The sequence below is a fragment of the Delphinapterus leucas genome, chromosome X, assembly GCF_059928025.1.
Source record: "Delphinapterus leucas isolate spDelLeu-1000000601 "Yukka" chromosome X, BTC_Dleu_Yukka2, whole genome shotgun sequence".
NCBI classification, from domain to species: domain Eukaryota; kingdom Metazoa; phylum Chordata; class Mammalia; order Artiodactyla; family Monodontidae; genus Delphinapterus; species Delphinapterus leucas.
The window spans coordinates 2,505,569-2,525,382 of NC_143150.1; the positions used below are offsets into that span (position 1 = coordinate 2,505,569).

At 62.6% G+C, this 19,814-nt stretch overlaps 1 protein-coding gene across 1 annotated transcript; it reads right to left on the reverse strand.

Annotated features, from left to right (window-relative positions):
* Positions 1 to 3,205: 3,205 nt before the first annotated feature.
* Positions 3,206 to 10,172, reverse strand: LOC111170593 (extracellular matrix protein 2-like). The gene is given in 10 exon segments (XM_089903839.1): positions 3,206 to 3,384; positions 3,908 to 4,129; positions 4,132 to 4,228; positions 6,005 to 6,094; positions 6,563 to 6,720; positions 6,958 to 7,090; positions 7,488 to 7,603; positions 7,860 to 8,144; positions 8,523 to 8,948; positions 10,007 to 10,172. Coding segments are annotated over 10 exon segments (1,872 nt in total).
* Positions 10,173 to 19,814: the final 9,642 nt, after the last annotated feature.

Below are 19,814 nucleotides of genomic sequence, written 5' to 3' on the forward strand. Positions count from 1 at the left end.
ACTTCCGCTGGCGCCCTTCACTCTCCTGGAGCACACCGGATGGGGCGCAGGGGGAATTCTGGGAGGCGGCGGCTCTGCAGTGGCGCCCTGGGGCTGCCTTCCGACCCCTCCCTGGAGTGCTCCCACAGGGCTCTTGCGCGGCCAGCCCAGAGCAAGGCGTTGCCCACGGGAGTCCCCTTCCACCTCCAGGACCACTTTCCAGGCAGGGACACATCACACACATACATCAAGGTCACTTCTTGAGCGTGCCACCCTGCCTAGAACTCAGCTGAGATCCTGGAGAGGGCCCTCGAGGCTCCTAGGCGCTGCAGCCCTGGAACCCAAGCTGGCACCCCCGAATTCACGGCCTGCTGGTTTCATCCGCCCCCGATCTCTGCACCCTCAGGGGCTGGGCAGGGGCAGGGCAGGGGCTAGGCCCACAGTCACTAGGGGGCCGCCACTCGCACCTCACTGCTTCCTTGAGGCCAGAGTCATGACACGCTGGAGCCCCAAGAGGCAGCAGGTGTAACGTGTGCTCAGGGGACCCTCTGGATGAGGATACTGCTAACGGGAGCCGAACGGCTGCGGAGCAGGCGAGCCTCCGCTCTCTGGAAGTTTACCAGCGCTGATGGCCGAGGCGTGGCCGGTGAAAGCTGGCACTCTCTATGCCAGAGCTTTTTTTGACCTTCCCCTGAGGACATAATCACACAGCGGCTCTGTATCCCGGGCCGCCAGGGCTGTAATTTCAGGGCTCGAAGGGGGCTCCGTGGAGGCCCGGCCTGTGTCTAGCTATCTTTAGAGAGGCACGCTCTGGGTGTGGCCAGACGAGGGAAGCTGGACCGGGGGCTGTGCCACAGGGAGGCATCTGTGGGCCTCCTGTGAAGCCAGCAAGACGCAGGGACTCTGTGAAGCGCGGGGCCCCGTGGTCTTCCCCTGGGGGAGGCTAGCCCCCAGCAGCAGGGCCAGGAGGCTCTGGTGGGGGCCATGAGGGGGAGCACGTGCAGGGCCGGGGGGCCAGGCGGTTTCTGGACTGGCCCCGCATGCCCGTCATGGTGGCACTGCTCACAGAGAGGGGGCCGGGAGGAGGCCCGGGCCCGGAGTACACCGTGCCTGACACGTCCTTTGCCTCCCTCGCTCTCTTCCGCTCCTCCCTGGGCTTGTTTCTCCTGCAGGCCACGACGTGGGGTATGAGGCGGGAGGAAGGCTTCGAACCGGCTGTGCAGGGAGCCTCTCGAAGGAGTGGGCGGCGGGCCCTTGGGCAGGAGCGCTGGAGGCGAGGAGTAGGCGGGCTGGAGAAGAACTTGGTGGTCAATGGACGGGACTCCGGGATTGTGCCGGGGAGGGGGCCCTCGTTAGCCTCGGTGACCCGCTTCTGGCTCCCACTGTCCCCAGTGTTCTTACCCTCACCCCTACCCCCACGGTCTGAGGACCTCCGTCTCGGTCCAGGGACGGATGAGTGCCTCGCTTTTTGCCACCTGAACCTAGTCACCCCTACCCTGTTGTCACCACCATCACAACTATCACCACAAGGAAGCCTGCAATGCTCAGTGCTTCTGGGTTACTGACTGGGCCGCACCCACCGCTGGACCCTCCGATGGGGCCAGTGCCAGCCCTGAGGAGCACGCCACCACCGCCATGCAGGTACCAGTGGGCAGAGGGGACAGGGTGGGCTTTGTCCCACCACCACGACCAGTCTCGGCTGCGCCGCACCTTCTCCCCTGGCTGGAGGTCTGTCCGGGGATGTCACTGGCTGCACTGCTGACCAGCCCCCCACCCGGGGCATGCTGCCACTGCCACCTCCCCGCTAGGACTGGAGGCGCTGCTGGCACCCCCGGCCCTGACCTCTCGGCCCTCTTGAGGAGTTGTCTGCCCACCTGCCAGCAGCTGCAAGGGCTGAGAGCTCCCCACCTGCAGTGGAATTAACCCAGAGGGCCTGCTCAGTAGGGAAGTGCGAGCGGCGGGGGGTGGGGTCGCCCAGCCTGAGCTTCCTGTGCCTCCCGGTGGGGGCCTGACCCCTGAGTGCAGGGAGGGGGCTGGGGGCTGACTGCCCTGGAGCAGGGGGGGCCCGGGGCCAGGCAGCCATGCTGGGGAGGAGGGGTCGTGGGAGCTGGGAAAGCAGTGGGCCCTCTCCTTCAGGGCCAGTGCCTCAAGGGCTGCTGACCTCTGACCCAGTCCAAACAGGAAGTGCCATATCTGTGGGCCCAGGCCCCGGAGGAGAAGGAATGCAGGGATGAGTCCAAAGCAAACACTCCACCAGCTTCCCAGGCCTCTCCCCGCCCCCTTCCAGAGTCTGGCCTTTTCTCTGCTGAGAACTCACGGAGGGGGGTGGGGGGGGGACTGGCTACAGAATGGGACTGAAGCGAGACTCACGGTTCCCAGGCCCAGACCCCAGCCCAAGGTGCTGGCGGGGCAAGGTCTCGGCAGCGGGCACGTGGGGCCCTGCTTCCTTCACTGCGCCACATCCAGCAGCACTGAAGGCCGGGGCCCATCCTGATCGCCGCATCCTCCACGCCTGTCACTCGGCTGTCTTTCTCACCCCCGTACCACCATCCTTCTCCCTCCCCAGCACTGGGCGCGGTGACAGCTGCCGAGGCTGACACACTGACCACGCCCCGTTCCTGGGGGCCCCTCACACAGGCAGGGCAACTGTTCCAGGGGCCTCAGGGGGCTCCGCAGCTCCTGCGTCCCCACCCAGCACGGTTGATGGGTCCTGTCTTTAGGGCTCAGCAGACAGTCAGCGACTCCAGTCAGGGGGTGGTGACACCCTGTGTGCGTCCACTCCTGGGACAGGGATGCGTCCTGGACAAGAGGGTGGTGACGCTGGGACTTCAGAACCCTGGCCAGGGTGGGTAGGGGTGGGGAGGCTCTCGGAGAAACTTCTAGAACCAGGCCCTCTTAACCCTCTGCTGACAAAGCAGTGTCCAGGATGTGGGCTCTGGGGGCTCCATGCACAACGGAGTGCCAGCGTGCACAGGCGGCTTAGATCCAGGAGGGAGGGAGGCTGGTGGAGGCAAGCGGGCTTGAATGAGATGCATTTATTATGTGCAAGTCCAAACCAGCACCATGCCAGGCTGGGTCATTTACTAAGTTAAGGGGCCTCAGCAGTCAATGGGACATGGGTGCATCTGAAGCAGCAGGGTCTTCTAGATCTTTCTCCCAGTGGTGCAAAGATGCCCCGCCACCCACCCAGTCCCAAAAGAGCAGGGGGTGGGGAAGGCTGGTGGGGCTAGGCGGACTCCCCCTCCCCCTGCTGGGGCTGGAGGACCACGCTGTGGTAGGCCCGGATGCAGGAGAACGTGGTGGGTGGGCTGCGACGCCGGTCTATAAGGTTGTTCTCCAGGTGCGTGGAGATGAGGTTGGAGTCCTGGGCCACGCGTGTGTCACAGATGGAATTCAGGGGCACGTGCCTGTGGAGTGGGGGTAGCAGGGCGGGGCAGAGGAGAAGAGACCCCAGAAAGGAGAGTCAGGCCTCAGGTGAGAGGAGAGAAAGAGGAGCCCGACAGCAAGGGGGTGGTGAGACCAAGGCACAGACACCAGACCCAGGGTGGAGGGTCAGGCGGGTCGCTGCCACCACCTGCCACCTGCCCACTCGGGGCTCGGCCCTTGCTGCTCTGGGCCAGAGCCCTCCCAACCTCCGCCCGCCCACCCCCTGCCCAGATTCTGCTGTCCACCTTGGCTGCCCGGGCCTGCCAGCGGCTACAGCCTCCAGTCACGGCGACCAAGATGGGGAGTTGGGGGCGGTGAAGGATGCCCCCCACAGTCCCGCCCTCAGCCTCTGAGGCCCTTGGGTGACAAGCCCACAGGCCAGAGCACCTGGCCAACCTACCAGGCTGGGCCTCCGGGCCTTAGCCAAGCTTCCTCCTGGGCTGGCGGTAGGGATGCGGGTGGGGTGGGGGGGACAGCAGGATGGCCACAGGCCATCGGCCCTATCTGATCTTGTTGTGGCTCAGGCTCAGCACCTGCAGGGCCCTGAGGCCCAGGAGGCCCTGTGGGACGGCCTGCAGCTGGTTGTGGTCCAGGAGCAGCTCGACCAGGGAGGCTTGCAGGCCCAGGAAGGACACGCCGTGGATGCCGTCCTCACGCGGGCTATTGTGGGAAAGATGCAGGACCTCCAGGCCCGGCTTCATGTGCGCGAACACGTAGCCGGGCGCTCGATGCGGTTGTGGTGCAGTGTCAGGCAGCGGAGGCCCCGGGGCAAGAAGGAGGGCACGTGCACCAGCCGGTTGTACGACAAGTCCAAGGCCTCCAGCTTCCCGCGGGCCCAGGGGTCGGGGTGGGGGTAGCTAGTGGCACCCGGCAGAGACCACAGCCCAAGGGGACAGTGAGGATTTGCCCCCAGATGGCAGCTGCCACCAAGGCTCCCAACAGCTGGCAAGGGCCAGGCCCCGTCTGGCTGCTGTGCTCCCCTCTGTCCGCTGAGGCTGGGAAAAGGGGTCTGAGGGGTCCTACCTAGCTCACCGCAGAAAAATAAGGCTCCGAGGGGTCAGGGCCAGGGAACCCTGAGGGATCGGGGAGGCAGGCAGTGAGCCCAGGTCACTCCCTGGTGGGAAATCAGGAGCAGAGGGTGGTGATGCTTCTAGAACGGGTCCGAGCAAGGAAAGTGACTTCTCTCAGTGATATCCCCCAGCCCCTGTGGGTGGGGTCAGCCCTTTGGCCTTGGGATGGGAGCCATCCTCAGTCCATGGGGGCGGGGGCTCCGGTGCCTCCCAAGCCTGCCGAGCCACCAGCCTGCTCCCCGTCTACCAGCTGGAGAAAAGCTGGGTGGCCGCCAGCCCCCTGCCCAGGCCCCGCGGCGTGAGTGGAACACGGCTGGGCGGCCCCTCCCTAGGCTGTCTGCTTTCCTTTGCCCCCTTGGCAAGAGGCGGAGAGGAAAGAGGAATAATTAAACCCAAACGTCCTGGTAACTTTTTCCTGGAACACGAGGACGCAGGGTGGGAGGCTCCAGTCTCTGGAATGGCAGGTTGGACTGTCAACCCCTGCCTCCCCCCAGTCCCCCACCCCTGCCCTGCCTCGGTGGTCTTCAGATCCCATGGATTGTACTTCCCCAGCCCTTCAGCTGCTCCCGGGGTCACATCCTGACTCCTTAGGCAGTGCCTGTAAGGGCCCTGTCTCCTCCTGGGCCCTTCCTGCCAGCGACCCGACTCAGCAGCCCAAATGAGAACATGGGGACTCATCCTGGACCCTTCTTCCTGTAGTGGGGTGAATAGTGGCCCCCCAAAGATATGTCTACCCAGAACCTGTGAATGTGGCCTTATTTGGCAAAAAGGTCTTTGTAGATGTAAGTGAAGGATCTTGAGATGAAATCATCCTGGTTTAGGACGGGCAATGCAATGATAGGTGTCCTTATAAGAGATGGAAGAGGAGAGACACAGACACAGAGGAGAAGCCACGTGAAGACAAATGCAGAGACTGGAGGGATGTGGCCACAAGCCAAGCGGCACCTGGAGCCCCCAGAAGCTGGAAGAGGCAGGAAGGACCCTCCCCTAGAGCCTGCAGAGGGAGCACGGCCCTGCCACACCTTGATTTTGGACCTCTGACCTCCAGAACTGTGAGACCATAAATCTCTGTTGTTTGAAGCCACCCACTCTGTGGTACTTTGTTATGGCTGCCCTGGGAAACTCACATGCCTTCTTCCCATGGCTGCCATCTCTTCCATGCCCCTTCCTGCCCATGCGACTTCCCACCACCCAGGCTGCCCCTCCATCTGGGCCCACGGCACCTCCAGGCATGGGCAGGGGAGGGGGTTTCTGTGGTCTTGGGGATTCTGTCGGGTGGGAGGGACAGAGGGAAATCTTGGAGGAGCAGGTGTGGCTGAGGGCCCAGGCCACCCTGAGCCCTGGGCAGGGAGGCAGGTGACCCAGGTGACCCACCAGAGACCAGGCCTGAGCAACAGCGCCCTCCCTCAGCCCTCTCGGCCTTCCCTCCTGACTCTCTGCCTCCTTAGGGAGCATCCTCTCTCTCTGGACTCCACAGCTCGGCCCATGGGGGCGGAGCTCGGGCGGTGCCAGGGTGCATGGCAGTGCACTCACGGGAGATCGATCCAAGCACGGGGCGCCAGCCAGTTCAGTGTGCCCTCTGGCACCTCCTCGATGACGTTGGTGCCCAAGTGCAGCTCCTAGGGCCAGGGCTCGGGGTGAGCGCCCCACCCACCACTCGCTGGCAGCCTGGCCGGGTCCCCTGCCCCCTTCCACTGGGTCCCTCCGTCTCTGCCCCTCTCAGGGCCATGGCCAGCTGTGCAAAGGATCCCAGCGACACCCGCAAGCCCTGTCATGACTCTTCAGAGTCCCACAGGACCCAGGCTCAGAGAGTACCGCCAAGCACGGGGGATCATGCGGCCCAGAGAGGCCATGAGCCGTGTGCAGGGACACCCAGCGGGTCCAGGACAGTCCTCGAGGCTCAATTTTGGGCTCCAGGAAGGTCAGGTCAGGTGGAGGAAAGGCCCTTTGGTGCTCAGGCCTTGTGGGTTTATCGTCAAAATTCCCCCCCATGGGCAGCTCTACCCGCCGGCCTGGCTGGCGTGGGCAGACGCTCCAGTCTTTCGGCCACAGCTTTGCCTCTTGTGGCCTCGGGGCTCCCAGCTCACCTGCAGGGAGGCTGGCAGGCCGGGCGGGATGGTCCGCAGCTGGTTCCGGTCCAGCCTCAGGTAGAGCAGGCTGCGTAGGGGTTGGAAGGCCAGGAGGGAGATGTTCCCATCGTGCAGCCGGTTCCCTTCCACCTCCAGTGTGAGCAGCTGGCCGAGCCCTGCGGACGGCGGGTAGAGGGGCAGGTGAGCTGACCGCCGAGCTCAGAAGGCCTGCTGGGAGCTGCCCACCGTAGCTCCAGAGACCCCCCCGGCCCTCGGAGCCGGGGCCGCCTTCCTGGGCTGGCGCTCCCACGTCTGCCCTCCAGCCAGGCTGCCTTGGACAGCCCCTGCCCTTGGCCTCCGTGGCTGCTCAGGCCCAGCCCCTTTGGCCCCTGTCCCCTGGGGCCTGCCGGCACCCCGGAAGCTGCTGCGCTGCAGGCCCTGCAGAAGGTTGTCGTTGAGTTTGATCTTCTGCAGGGAGGCAGGCAAGGCCGGCACCGTGGAGAGTGAGTTCCCATCCAGGTTCAGCCGCTTCAGCAGCGTCAGACTCTAGGGGGTTGGGGGAGAAGAGGGCGCTGGAGACTGGGGTGTTGCTGGCTGGCGCTAGGCCTTCTGGGCATGGCTTTGGGCTCATCCTGCCCAGGGAGCCCCCTATTTGGTTGCACTGTGGCTTCCTGGTTCCCTCTTGGACCAGGCCTGTCTGGGGGTTTCTGGGACTCCCCTAAGATTCTCCCAGGAGTGCTGCTTCCTTGTGGGGCCCAAGGATCTGTGTTGCTCTCCACGCTTATAGCTATGGGCCGCATTACCCCAAATCATCAAAGCCCGCGGCGCTGGGTTTCTGCACAGTTCCCACTCCAGGTAGGGCAGGGGGGGGGCGGGCAGAGGATGCCCAGGGCCTCTTCCCGCGCCACCCCCCAGGACAGCAGGATGAGGGGCTGCCGCGCACCTTGAAGGCATCGGGGTGAAGGCCAAGGGCATCCAGCTTGTTCTTGTCCAAGTCCAGCCACTCCAGGTTGGGCGCTCCCAGGAACGCGTGGGCCGGGATCTCGGCAATTTCATTCTCTGTGCGCACACGGGGCAGCCATTTTCCGGGCCCCTCTGTCCCCCTCCCCTTTGCCACTCTACCTCTCCCACACGGGCCGGAGGCAGCAGTGACACACTCTTTGAAGGAGCTGGCTCTTCTGACTGTCCCAGGTCAGAGGGGAGGTGGGCCGACCCCAGGCGCGGTGGCGTGGCAGCCACAGTGGCCAAGGGACCAAGGTGTATGGCCTTCTCACCCCTGCCACGGGAGTGGGTGCAGGGAAGAGGGGACACCCACCTGCCAGGTAGAGCGTCGTCAGGCTGGGGTCGGACAGGGCAGGGACGTGTTTCATCTTGACGTTGCCACAGGCGATGGCCGCCTGGGCCAGGAGGCAGGAGGCCGGCAGGGAGGGCATGGCCTGCTCCATAGCGCCCAGGTCTGCAAGCCCATGGCCGTGCCCTTGCCTGCTTCCAGGCCTTTTCCGCCCACGACCTGTGGTCTCCGAGTTGCCGCTGCCACCTTGGTCTCGGGTGTGATCTTTCTTTTGACGCCAGCCTCCAGGGCTGGGTTGCTGGGAGGCCCCTGGAGGATGAGAGATGAGGCCCCAGCCTGGCCACATAGAAACAGGGGCCCGCCGAGGGGCAGGGGCTTGCCCGGGGCTCCCTGGACCTGCCGGTGACTTGGCCAGCTGAGCTGGAACAACAGGCCACTGGGCCTCCTTCCCTTGGCACCAAGGGCAAAAGGCCCAGATCGGGGCCCTGAGGCTGGGGGAGGGGACCTGCCCTGGGAGGGTTCCCCAATTGCCCACACACGGGGCCGCTCAGCTTGGGCACGTTGAGAGCGCGGTGGGGTCTCAGTGGCTGGGGACGTTAGTATGATTGGCGGAGGTTGGCTCTTGCCTCGGCCACTTCACCCCCTGCAGGGCCCATATGGGGGCTGCCGGTCCCAGCTGGTCCTCACCTTTGGGGGGCCTCCTAGGCTTTGGGCCCCTTTTCCTGGCTTCCTGGCCCCCTGCCTGCCTGCCCTGGCCCTCCTTGGCAGCCACTGCCCCCTCTTGGGCTCGGGGGGTCCTGGTTGCCTGCAAGGGCCTGAGCTCGGCAGCCTGGGGCCTCGCCGCCCCAGGCCCCGCTGCGGCTGTGGCCTGGAGATGGGACTGCACAGCGCTGGCCCCGTGGTTGTGACCCTGCTCCTGCCCCCAGGCTGCTGGCGGAGTCGCCTTCCTCTGGGCCAGCCTGGGTCTGGCGGGGGCCTTCCAGCGCGAGGCTGGGGGCTGTTTGGGGGCTCTATGGGCTCCCTCCTTGGAGGTGGGCCGCAGCCATGGCCTGTCCAGCTGCCCGTCACTAGGCCTGTCCGGGCCGCCGTTCCCGGGGGTGGGTCGCACTCGACCTGCAGAAGGAGCCGGTGTGGGCTAGGGTGCCTGGACCGCTATGTGGCGGGGAGGCAGCACCTCCTTCCCGAGCGGGGGATCAGCTGTCGGCCGGCCCGCCTCCCTCCTTCTGTCCACCCAGGCCTCACTTCTGCCCTCTTCTTTCCTCAGGGGCTCTCAGCCTTCTGTCACCGACCCCCAAGGCCACCAAGTGTCAGAGATTCCCTGATCTCCTCCCCGATTTTTCATGATCCCAGAGTAGGGGACCCCGAGCGGGAGAGAGGGGGAGCAGAGAGAGCTCAATGTCAAGGGCAGGATGGGTCGCCCTGCCTGCCTCTCAGAACTCCTGGGGACCCTTCAGGCCTGTTGGGACAAGGCAGCGGCAGGTCCTTGACTCATGAGGGTGGGCCCAGGAGAGCTTCAGTAGCCCTAGGCAGAGGGGCTGGGCCTGTTCCTGTGCCCCCACCCCCCGGTTCCCTGTGGGTTCTTCCTGGGCAGGGAGGGGTGGGCAGCCTCTGGGGAGATGAAGGAGTCGCTGGTGGAGGTGACAGCCCCAGTGGCTGCCGCGAGAGCAGGTTGTTAGGGGCCAGGTGAGCCCCGGGGCCACGCTGAGGGGCTTTCAGCCGCTGCAAAGGAGGGGCGGCGGCTCCCCGCCCTGGGCCTCCCCTCCACCGCATGGAGCCCCTCCTTAAGCAGCACTGACCAGGGGCCTGCCGTCTACAGGAGGTGGGGAATTGGGTCCCCCCACCGGCCCCTCCCACCCCACCCCTGGGCGGGGCCCTCACTTCCGGCGCCAGCTGCAGTGGCCCCTCCTAGGGGGCTGTCTCCCCTCCCCCGCCCCCACCCTGGGCAACCAGCGCGAGGGCCTCCCAGAGTCTGCAGTCCCCCCTCGCCCCCCAGGGAGGATTCCCTGAGGCTCATGGGTCCCTCCTGGCCCTGAACCGAACACCCACGGGGGGCACCGCGTGGGCAGCCTCAGGGTGACCCGCTCGCTTTCCCTCTGCCCCCGCCCCGGGGGGTCCCACTAGCGGGGCAGGGTCCCGTCCTGCCAGCCTCCCTGCTGGTGCCCCCTACTCACCGTCGGGGGGCCCAGACGGGCTGGGCAGCAGCGGCCGCAGGGTGGGAAGCCCTGTGGAGGCTGGCTGCAGCACGGGCTCTCTCAGGCCCGGCCCCTGCCTGGTCAGGGCCCCTCCAGGGCAGCAGCCCGCCCAGAGGGCCAGGAAAGGGAGCAGCGCGCTCTGCATGGCCACTGTGCGCAGGCCGCCCGGGCCGGCGGAGGGGATGAAGGGCTGGGAGGGGTGGCAGCGGCGGCCGCGGCAGGATGGGACACCAGGGGGGCGGCAAGTGACAGTCCGGATCCCTGAGCTACAGTGCTGGGAGCCTCCCGGACCCAGCCCGGCCCTTCCCCAGGAAGGCTCCCCCCAACGAACGCCTCCGCAGGCCTGGCCCCCGACTCCCCCCAAGGTCCCCTGCTCCCACCTGAGGAGAAAGAGAGATTGATTTTTTTCTTGGACCCGAGCTCTCTCGCTCCTTTTCTGAGAGGCCTGTGTTCCTTCTCCACTGGCGCCGGCCCAGTGGCCCCCGTGAATGGGGCTTCTGTCTCCACACACAGGGGACCTGTGAGGCCCACCACAGAGCAGGCTGCCCGCCCCAGGCTGCCAGGTCCTTCCTCGGCGGCTGGGAAAGGAGAGGCGCCGGGCCCCGAGAGCAAGCCGCAGGCCCCAGGACCTCCAGGGTCCTCGGGAGAGGGGGCAGGTGCCAGGGCCACCGGGACAATGGCGACTCCGGCCCCTCTGGAGCCGGCCAAGCCTGTGAGCTTCCACCACAGGCACCGGTGCCAAGGCCTTCCAATTCCAGGGGAAACAGAACACGGGGGTAGCAAGCGTAGACCCCAGCCCCTGGGGCCCCAGGGCCCCCCGGCCACAGACCTTGTGCCTCAGACGGGGCTGGAGGACGCAGTTGAGCCCCTGCTCCTTCCACTGGCTCCCTGCCCACCTCTGGGCAGCTTCCCTTCCTCCAGGCGTCCACTTCCTCCTCTGTAAAATGGTGAGCAGGTATACGTCCTGAATGCCACCTCCCATGCTCCCTCCCCCCACAGCGGAGTGTGTGTGGGCCAGGGGCGGCCGGGTTCCTCGGGCACACTTGGCTTGGGGTGGCCTGGCAGTGGCCTGGGTGAGGCCACCTCACCGGTTCCCCCAGACTTCTTGGCTGAGAGTTCCAGGCCTCAGTGTGACGGCTGCCCGAGACGCCCCTATGCCTCATGGGTGCCCTCTCAGGCAGAGGGGTACCTGTGGGTCGGGGTGGGGCCTGAGAACAGGGGCTGTGAGCTGCAGCAAGAGGCAAAGAAGGGGTGTCTGACCGCAGGCCCCCCGGCCCGCCCTCAGAGGGCCCAGCCCCAGGCCCAGCTGTGGGAGCCGAGGGCGGGCGGGGGCTGGCAAAGAGGCCGGGTCTCACCACATGGCTCTTTGGGGCCAGCCTTGAGGAAGCTTTTCCTACAGCTCTGTCCAGCATTGACTTATGTTTGGAAGCGATCTTAAAAAATGAGTTAATTGTGGGCAAGGCTTGGGTGGAGGGGAGAGGGGGAGGGGAGTGAGCAGCAGGGCCAGGAAAGCTCGTGGAGAAAGCGGGTCCCGTGGCCATCTGGGGTTCAAGGCACCGTCAGGGGCCACAGAGGAATGTGTGAGACCCAGGACAGGGCTGGGGGCAGGGCACAGAGTCCCCCGCAAGTGGGTCTTCGTTGGGGTCTTCAGCGTTTGCCCATGTGGGCCCGGGGATCAGCCCGAGTCCCCAGCGCCAGCTGTACTGCGGCCGGGGTGTGGCAGGGACTCACAGGGTCTGCCGGCACCCCCCTCCCCTGTCCTGTCCAGGTCTCTGGTTTCAGGCCTGAATTTGGGGCCGCGCCGCACACAAACCAGAGACAGAGCCCGGCTGGGGATTGTAAGCAAGCACCCTGGGCGCCAGGGATGAAGCCACCGTCTGCCTGCGCGCCCGTGGGTGACACAGGATGTGCTGGACGAGCGAGCACGACCCCCCTCCCCCCTTGCGCAAAAGGAACTGAGGGGGTAGGGCTCGCCCAACTCCGATGCCAGACGCCAGGCCTCCTGCCTCCTGCCTCCTGGTCAGGCATCACTTGAGGAGGTGGTAGGACCCAGCCTGATGCGGGACCCTGTAGATGGACTGTGGCGGGAGCCCTGGCTCTGACCCTCCCCCTGCCTAGGGATGGATTCTGGAATCCTGGCCCCCAACCCATTTCCCCTGTTCGCGCCGCTCCCCAGGCGCTGACTAAACATCCTGCCATCTGGTTCCCATTAGCAGGGCTGGAGGTGGGGGAGGCCTGCTCCCAGGTTTCTCTGGCACAGTGGCCTGGAGGAGGGAGGGACCCCCGCTCCTACCCACCTAGGCAGGAAGGGGCGAGGCCTGGAGCGCTCTCAGTTCCCCAGGTCCTGTGGAGTCCTGTCCTCGCTGCCCTTCCCCCACCAGGGGCCCCGCGGCCACCTGGCCACCTACTCGGTCCAGTGTCAGGGCGCCTGACCATCGTGGGGACCTTGAAAGAACCCGCACAGAGCAAAGCCAGCTTGCAGGGGCTCAGCAGGACCAGAGGTGCCGTCCTGCCCCGCCCCTCCTGCACACAGAGCTTGGTCGTGGACTTGGGCTGAGACAGGCAGGGCCCCTGGCCAACACTAACCCTGAGCTTGGTGTCTGGAGCGCAGGGCGGGAGGGTTGTCAGGATTTTCCAGGAACCAGAGATGCAGCCCGGGTGTTGCTGGAAGGGTTTTGGGCTCCCAGCTCTGCCCTGGACAGCCTGGCCATGTGACGTCAGGAGGAAGCCTCCCTGCTCAGGACCTCAGTTTCCCCATCTCAATGTGGTGGCTATGGGCTGCTTAGAAAGTTCTAGAATCTGAGAACTGGAAGGGGCCTAGAGAAGCTGCATAAGATGATCACGGTTGCTTCTGGCTGCACAATCGCAGGGTTCTGAGGGCTAGGAAGGGACTCCTGCCCCCTCTCCTCCTGTCCTTCCCTTACACGTGGCCCACTGTCCACACACACTTGCCCCCCAAGAACACACATACCCTCACAAGTCAGGACACATTCCCTCACAATTGGCAGCCCGGAGGATGCCAAAGCAACGCCCTTTGTCCCTTAAGCCTCCTGAGAACTGCACAGCGGAAAGCTCCCCTCCTGTCAAGGGAGGATTGGAGAATGGATTCTTTGCTCACAGAACATTCCTGAGCCCCTGTGGTGGGCCAGGCACCGTTCCCCAGCACAGCGTGCAGTACGATGGTGAACTACATGGCCAGCTCCCCTGTGCTCACAGAGCTGGCCGTCTAGTGGGGTGCACGAGGACCCCATCAGAAGGAAACGGCTGGTCAGGGTGACTGCAGGAAGCAACACTTTCGACAGGGGATCAGATGAGGACCGTGAGAAAGTGACATTTGGGTGGAGATGTGAGTGAAAAGGAGATAGCCACGCAAAAAGGGCTCCAGTAAAGAGCCCTCCAAAAAGGAGGGACAGCAGTGCGAAGGCCTTGAGGCAGGCAAGGCTTTGGCCCAGTTTGAGAACCAGCAAAGAGACCAGTGAGGCAGAGCGGGCTAAGTGAGGGGTGAGGGTGGGGAAGGGCAGGAGGGCCAGCTTGATAGGGTATCAAAGGGTGGCGGGTGGACTTTGCCTTTGACCTTGAGGGAAGCAGGGAGCCACTGTGGACTTCTGAGCAGAGGAGTCACACATGATCTGACTCTATAAAAAAATTCGTATTGAAGTCTAGTTGATTTACGATGTTGTGTAAATTTCTGCTGTCCCGCAAAGTGACTCAGATACGTACATATATTCTTTCTTTCTTCAGATTCTTCTCCCTTACGGTTTATCACAGGATATTGAATATAGTTTCCTGTGCTATGCAGTAGGATCGTGTCGTTTATCCATCCTATATGTAATAGTTTGCAGCTGCTAATCCCAAACTCCCAATCCCTCCCTCCCTCCCCTCCCCCCCAGTGGCAACCACAAGTCTGCTCTCTATGTCTGTGAGTCTGTTTCTGTTTCATAGATATGTTCATTTGTGTCGTATTTTAGATTCCACATATAAGTGACATCCTATGGTATTTGTCTTTCTCTGTCTGACTTGCTGCACTTAGTTTGATAACCTCTAGTTACATCCAGGTTACTGCAAATGGCACTATTTCACCCCTTTTTATGGCTGAGTAATATTCCATTGTATATATGTACCACATCTTCTTTATCCATTCCTCTGTCGATGGGCATTTAGGTTGTTTGCATGTCTTGGTTATTGTGAATAGTGCTGCTATGAACATGGGGGTTGCATGTATATTTTCTAATTAGAGTTTTTGTCTTTTCCAGTATATGGCCAGGAGTGGGATTGCTGGATCATATGGTAGTTCTGTTTTTAGTTTTTTAAGGAGCCTCCATACTGTTCTCCATAGTGGCTGCATCAATTTACATTCCCACCAACAGTGTAGGAGGGTTCCCTTTTCTTCACACCCTCTCCAGCATTTACTGTTTGTAGACTTTTTGATGATGGCCATTCTGACTGGTGTGAGGTGGTACCTCATTGCAGTTTTGATTTACTATTCTCTAATAATTAGTGATGATGAGCATCTTTTCATGTGCCTATTGGCAATCTGTATGTCTTCTTTGGAGAACTATCTATTTAGGTCTTCTGCCCATTTTTCGATTGGGTTGTTGGTTTTTTTGGTTATTGAATTATATGAACTGCTTGTATATTTTGGATATTAAGCCCTTGTCGGGCACATCATTTGCAAATATTTTCTCCCAGTCCATAGGTTGTGATCTGACTTATATTGTAAAAGGGTCCCTCGGGCTACAGGGTGGAGCACAGACTTGTTGGGGGCACAAGGGCAGAAAGAGGGAGCCAGTGTGGAGGCAGCTGCACCCTCCACGGGAGAGGTCACCGTGTCTGGCCCAGGGTGGGGCGGGCTGGTGGGAGAAGTGGGTGGAGCCAGAACGCTGTGGGTGGAGTGAGCCTGGGGCAGAAGCTGGGGAGGCCAGCTCCTGACCTCCCAGGTGGGAGGCTGGTGATTAGACAGCCAAGCGGCAACATCTATAAGGCAGTTCCGTGTATGAATCTGGAGCTCAGGGCCAAGGTCTGCGCTGCCAGGCCTGCCCTCCTGCTGTCTGTCATTTGACAAGTTCACTGAGCCCCTCCTATGTACCAGGCCTTCTGCCAGGGCCCAGGGCAGAACAGTGGCTCTGCAGCCAAAGACACACCCTTGGGGTGACCCCCAGAGCAAGGGAACAGGCCTGCTCTTGTGCCTTCCACAATGTGTCCCAGTAACATCAAAGCCTGTGTATGTGTGCGTGTGTGTGTACGGATGTGCAGATGGATGCCAGGTCTACCCACGGGGGGGGGGTATGTGGGAGGGTCCCTCCAGCATGTGTTTGGGCATCTATTGTATATAAATAAAGGTACAGTGGCTTTTTCCCTCTTCAAACTTGGAGAAGAAGAAAGCCAAACTTTCCATGCCCTCTTCCTGTTGCCAGCAGTTGCTTCCTTAGAGAAAACCCATCTTGTTTGAATGTCATTAAAACCTCAGAGGATCTGGTCCCAATTGAACAACTTTTCCTGCAGATGCTTTTGTGAAAACTAAATACATCAGGCGATCCGGACTCATGTGTCATGCTTCCTTGCTTGAGACCTAGCTCTCCTGAGGGAGCAAGCCACGGAGGTGGGGGGCGGGGGGAGACACTGAGGCAGAGACAGAGAAAGAGGGAGGAAAAGGGAACACAGAACCCCAGTGATGGCTGGGGATGCAGTGGTGGGTAGTTAGAAGTCCTGGCGGTCAGCGGAGAGAAGCCGGCACCTTCAGCTGCTGGGCTGTGGGCATCCCTGGGGAGGGTGCCAGTGGAAGGTGGGCCGGAGGAGGTGGAAAGCAGCAAGAGTGGTTTGGGGGCAAAAAGGTCCCAGGTGGCCGATGTGGCTGGGTCGAGGGAGCAGGGCCATGGCTGGGATAGGGGCACGTGAAAGCCACTTTTCCATCCTCCTTCCCGTCTGAAATTCCAGATGGTTCTTGCCAATAACGTGGGCCCTGCTTGACTCCCTGTAGAAGTTGCCTCTGCCCCTCCAGGTGGGCATGGAGGGGCCTCAGACATGGGACAGAGTCTGGGCAGACACTGGGGCTCGAGTGAGGACTGGGGGCGAGGGAGAGGGAAGGCGAGGTCCACCGCCCGCCGCCGGCCCTCCCGAGTGGGCACGTTCACGTTCCAGTCCTGGCGCCCGCGCCTCCAGCTCCAGACGCATGTGACTCAGCCCCGCCGGCCTTGCCAAGCCGTCTAGACCCGAGCGTCTCCCCGTGGAGGGGGCCGTCCCGCCCGCCATTTCCTCCGCCGCCGCCCGGGGGCCGCCGAGCCCCCAGCGCATGTGCAGCCGCGCGTCCCCGCCTCGCCCGCGCCGCGTGCACGCGCCCCGGCTTGTTCACCCTTCGCTGCGCTGGGCGCGTGCGCCTGGATCGCCAGAGACCCTGAGCGCGAGGGCGCGAGCGGGGAGTCCCCAAACCCCCAGAGGCCCAGTCCGCCCCACCCCCCACCCCCCCGCCCCGGTGGCTCACCCCAGGCTCCACCCGGGCCGGGAGCGCCCTGGTGGGGACAGCCTCCCCCACGCAGCCTGGCTGCGTCTGCACCCGCACAAGCGCCTCGGGCCTCCAAGCGGACCCGCAGACCCTCGCAGGCCCTCGGAGTGGGCTGGGATCCGATCCGGGTCCTGGGCATGCGAAACGTGCTCTTGCAGGAGCTTGTGGCCTGGGAGCGGGTGGGGTCCTCTGAGCTCCCAAGGGCCCCTGAGCAGCAGGACATGGGGGTGGGGCCCTAAAGCAGGAGGTCCAGGGTTTGACCTGCTGTGAGGGCAGCCTTGCCTAGGTGTCCCATGGGCAGGGAGCCACCTGCCCCTCCCAAGGGCTGGCTCTTCAGCTGCCCCTACCTTGGGCTGCTGTGGTCCCTGCCCCAGCATAGGGATCAGACGCGACAGGAAGAGGAGGCCAAGGTCCCAGGGCAGCTTCTCCATCCTTTTGTGCTGATAGTCTCTCAATGTGGACACAGGCCTAGAGTGAGAGCGTTCCAGAACTGGCAGTCACCAGGCAGCTCCTAGGTTGACATTCTTATCCACCCAGTGCTAGGACCAGAGACCACTAGACTCCCCCCAAGACTACCCTCGTAGCAGGCCCACGTCTGTCCGGCCCATAGTGGCAGCTCTGGGGCCCTCCAGACTTCTGCCACCCCAGCAGCTTGTGCTTGGCCAGGCCAGTCCCCAGGGCCTCTGGGATGCTGAATGACAGCCACCCGAAGGAAAGTTGGTGTCATTCTTGTTCCTGGAACCCTTTGGGTCTCATTGCTCAGGTCAAAGTTTGGGGTCCCTGCGGCCTTGAGGCTCTTCCCAATCTCGTTTGCAAGCGCCCCCCACTTTCCTGTTCTCTACCCCTCCTCCCATCTGCGTGAAGATGGTTTGTTTTTGAGTGGGCTTCCGGCTGGCACAGATGGCGTGGGCTGGCTGCAAGCCCCAGGCACCTGGGTGGATGGGTGACCAACAGCCCAGCCTGGCGGCTCAGTCTTGAGCAGATGAGAGAGGTTCGGGAAGGGGGAGCGGGGGAGAGCGAGGGGAGAGACAGCCCTCTCACTTTGCCTCTCCTGGAGAACCTTGAACTCAGACCATCCTCAGCCTGGCCTCATTACCCTGTATCATTTCTCCCCCAGATCCAGTGCCAGGCCCTGCCACTTACTTCTCCCATAGAGCTTCTCATCCCATAACTAACAGAATTCTTCCCCTGAAACCTCTCTCCCTCTGTCCCTCTCTCTCTCACACATACGCTCTCCACCTGCCTTTTCTCCAGGAGCCTGCATTTGGTGCTCACCAGAGGATGTGGTGAGGAGTCCTTTAATCTCCTTTTCTTACTGGGGAACCTCAGGGGTGGGGAAAGTGGGGGCTGGAGGGACCCCCCCGTCCCTCAAAAGCTCCCCTTTTTGGGAACAAGGCCTTCAATCCCTGTCAGATGCAGCAGAAGCCAATCCGCCTTCTCTTCCTTGCTGGAGAGGTAACACTTGAACTTCAGCTTTCTTCGACTGGCTGTTGGGGCGTCAGATTCCCCCAGCACCCTGGGGTCTGCTGCTAAAGGCAGCTGGAACGTCGGGGCTGAGATGCTCTAGGGACCCTTCCTCTTGTCCGATGACCTGCGCACCTCTGGCCAACAGCCCACTGCTCCAGGGCAGGGAAGCCATGGGGTGAAGCCACCTGGTTGGCTATACATTCCGGTGCCCGAGGCACAAGGCGAGGTGCGTCACGTGGCTGGCTGCCTCAGCCACCACTGCTTGCTGCCAGCCCATCCCTGACACAGTGAGGCCAGTACCTGTCAACTGGTCTCATTTTCCAACCTGTTTTCCAAGCACTGACACATGGCCAAGTTTCCCCCATGATCAGGAGGTTGGCTCAGTGCTCGGGTCTGCTCAGGGCCCCACAGCCTCTGCTGACATCTGCCCCCCAGCTGCATCCCCTCCCAGGTGGACCTGTCCTTCAGCCCCATTTTCAGCCCCTGGCCGGCCCAGGCCTCCCTCACAGAAGCCAGGGGCTCTGGGCAAGGATGCGCCCTACAGAGCTGTCCACTCCCTGCTCGCCGTAGCAAGCCACCCCACATCCCTCCCTGCCTCCTTGAGCTTGCATACATCCCGAGACAGAGAGCTCCTCCTCTCTTTCCAGGCAGTCAGCTAGTGTTTAGACAGTGCCCTCTGAGAGAAGCACTTCTTTGTATTGAGTTTGAGTCCACATTTCCAGAAGCTTCTACCACTCGGCAGCCCTTTCTTCCCCCTCCTAGAGAGGCCCAGTAGTCTCTGTTCCCATCCCAGCCTCCAGTCTTTCCGGTGGAGGACGCCTGGGAGGCACCACGATTCGGGGCTGGGGAGGCTGCGGCCTGCTGCTGCGCCTTCAGCTGCCATCTCCATGAGCTTAGGGCTGGCCAGCGGGTTCTCCATGCACGGGACGAAGCCCATGACCCTTTAAGATGGTCTTCTCCCGTCAAGGCCCTGACAATCCCTCCACGTCCCACCCTGTGCCATAGACAGAGCTGCTGAGTCGGGGAAGGGCTGTTTAGACTACTGGCTCCGTGGAGCTGGGTGGAGAAGGGGAATTTTCTTCCAGAATACACAGGGGCTGGTTTTTTCCCTATCCTCAGGAGCAGAGGATATGGGGAGGGTGGGGAAGGCCACCACACTGCCATGGTTTCTCCCGCCAAATTCCCTAGTCCTAGGAAAGATCCACAGGAAAACCCACAAGAATTTGAACGTCTGAGCTGGGGCTGTGATGGAAATGAAATTTTTTAAAAAGAAAGAAAAACAAAAACAGAAAAGGGAAAAAAAAAAGATTTAAAAAAACAACCCAAAGACCCCTCCAGCCTTCAGCTGCCAGAAGGGCCCAAGTCAGCAGCCACGTCGGAGCAGACTTGCTTTGTGAGTCTCTGGGTCCCTGGGCCCCTGGGCTGGGGCATCCCTGCAGCTCAAGTCTCTGGGTCCCTGGGCTGGGGCACCCCTGCAGCTCAAGTTCAGAGGCTCTGTGTCCTCAGAATAGCTTGCAATTCCAAACCATTCAGTAGGGAATCAGGCCCTGCCCCGCAAGGCCGGGCTGGGGTCCCTTCCTGTTAGCCCAGACGCCTGCCCATCCCCTTCTCCCAGAACAGGGCTAAGTCCTCTCCTGTCACTCAGAGGACTGCAGTTGCCTCCTGCCAGGTCCCTAGGTCTCCTCGCCTCTAGACCTGCCCCTGATCCCACCCTCCAGGAGATGGCAGGGTGGGGCACAGAGCAGGGACAGACTCTGGAGAGGATCAAGGAGGGCTGGCAGCAGCTGTCTGCTGCTGCTTCCCCACTCCTTGGGCACCAGC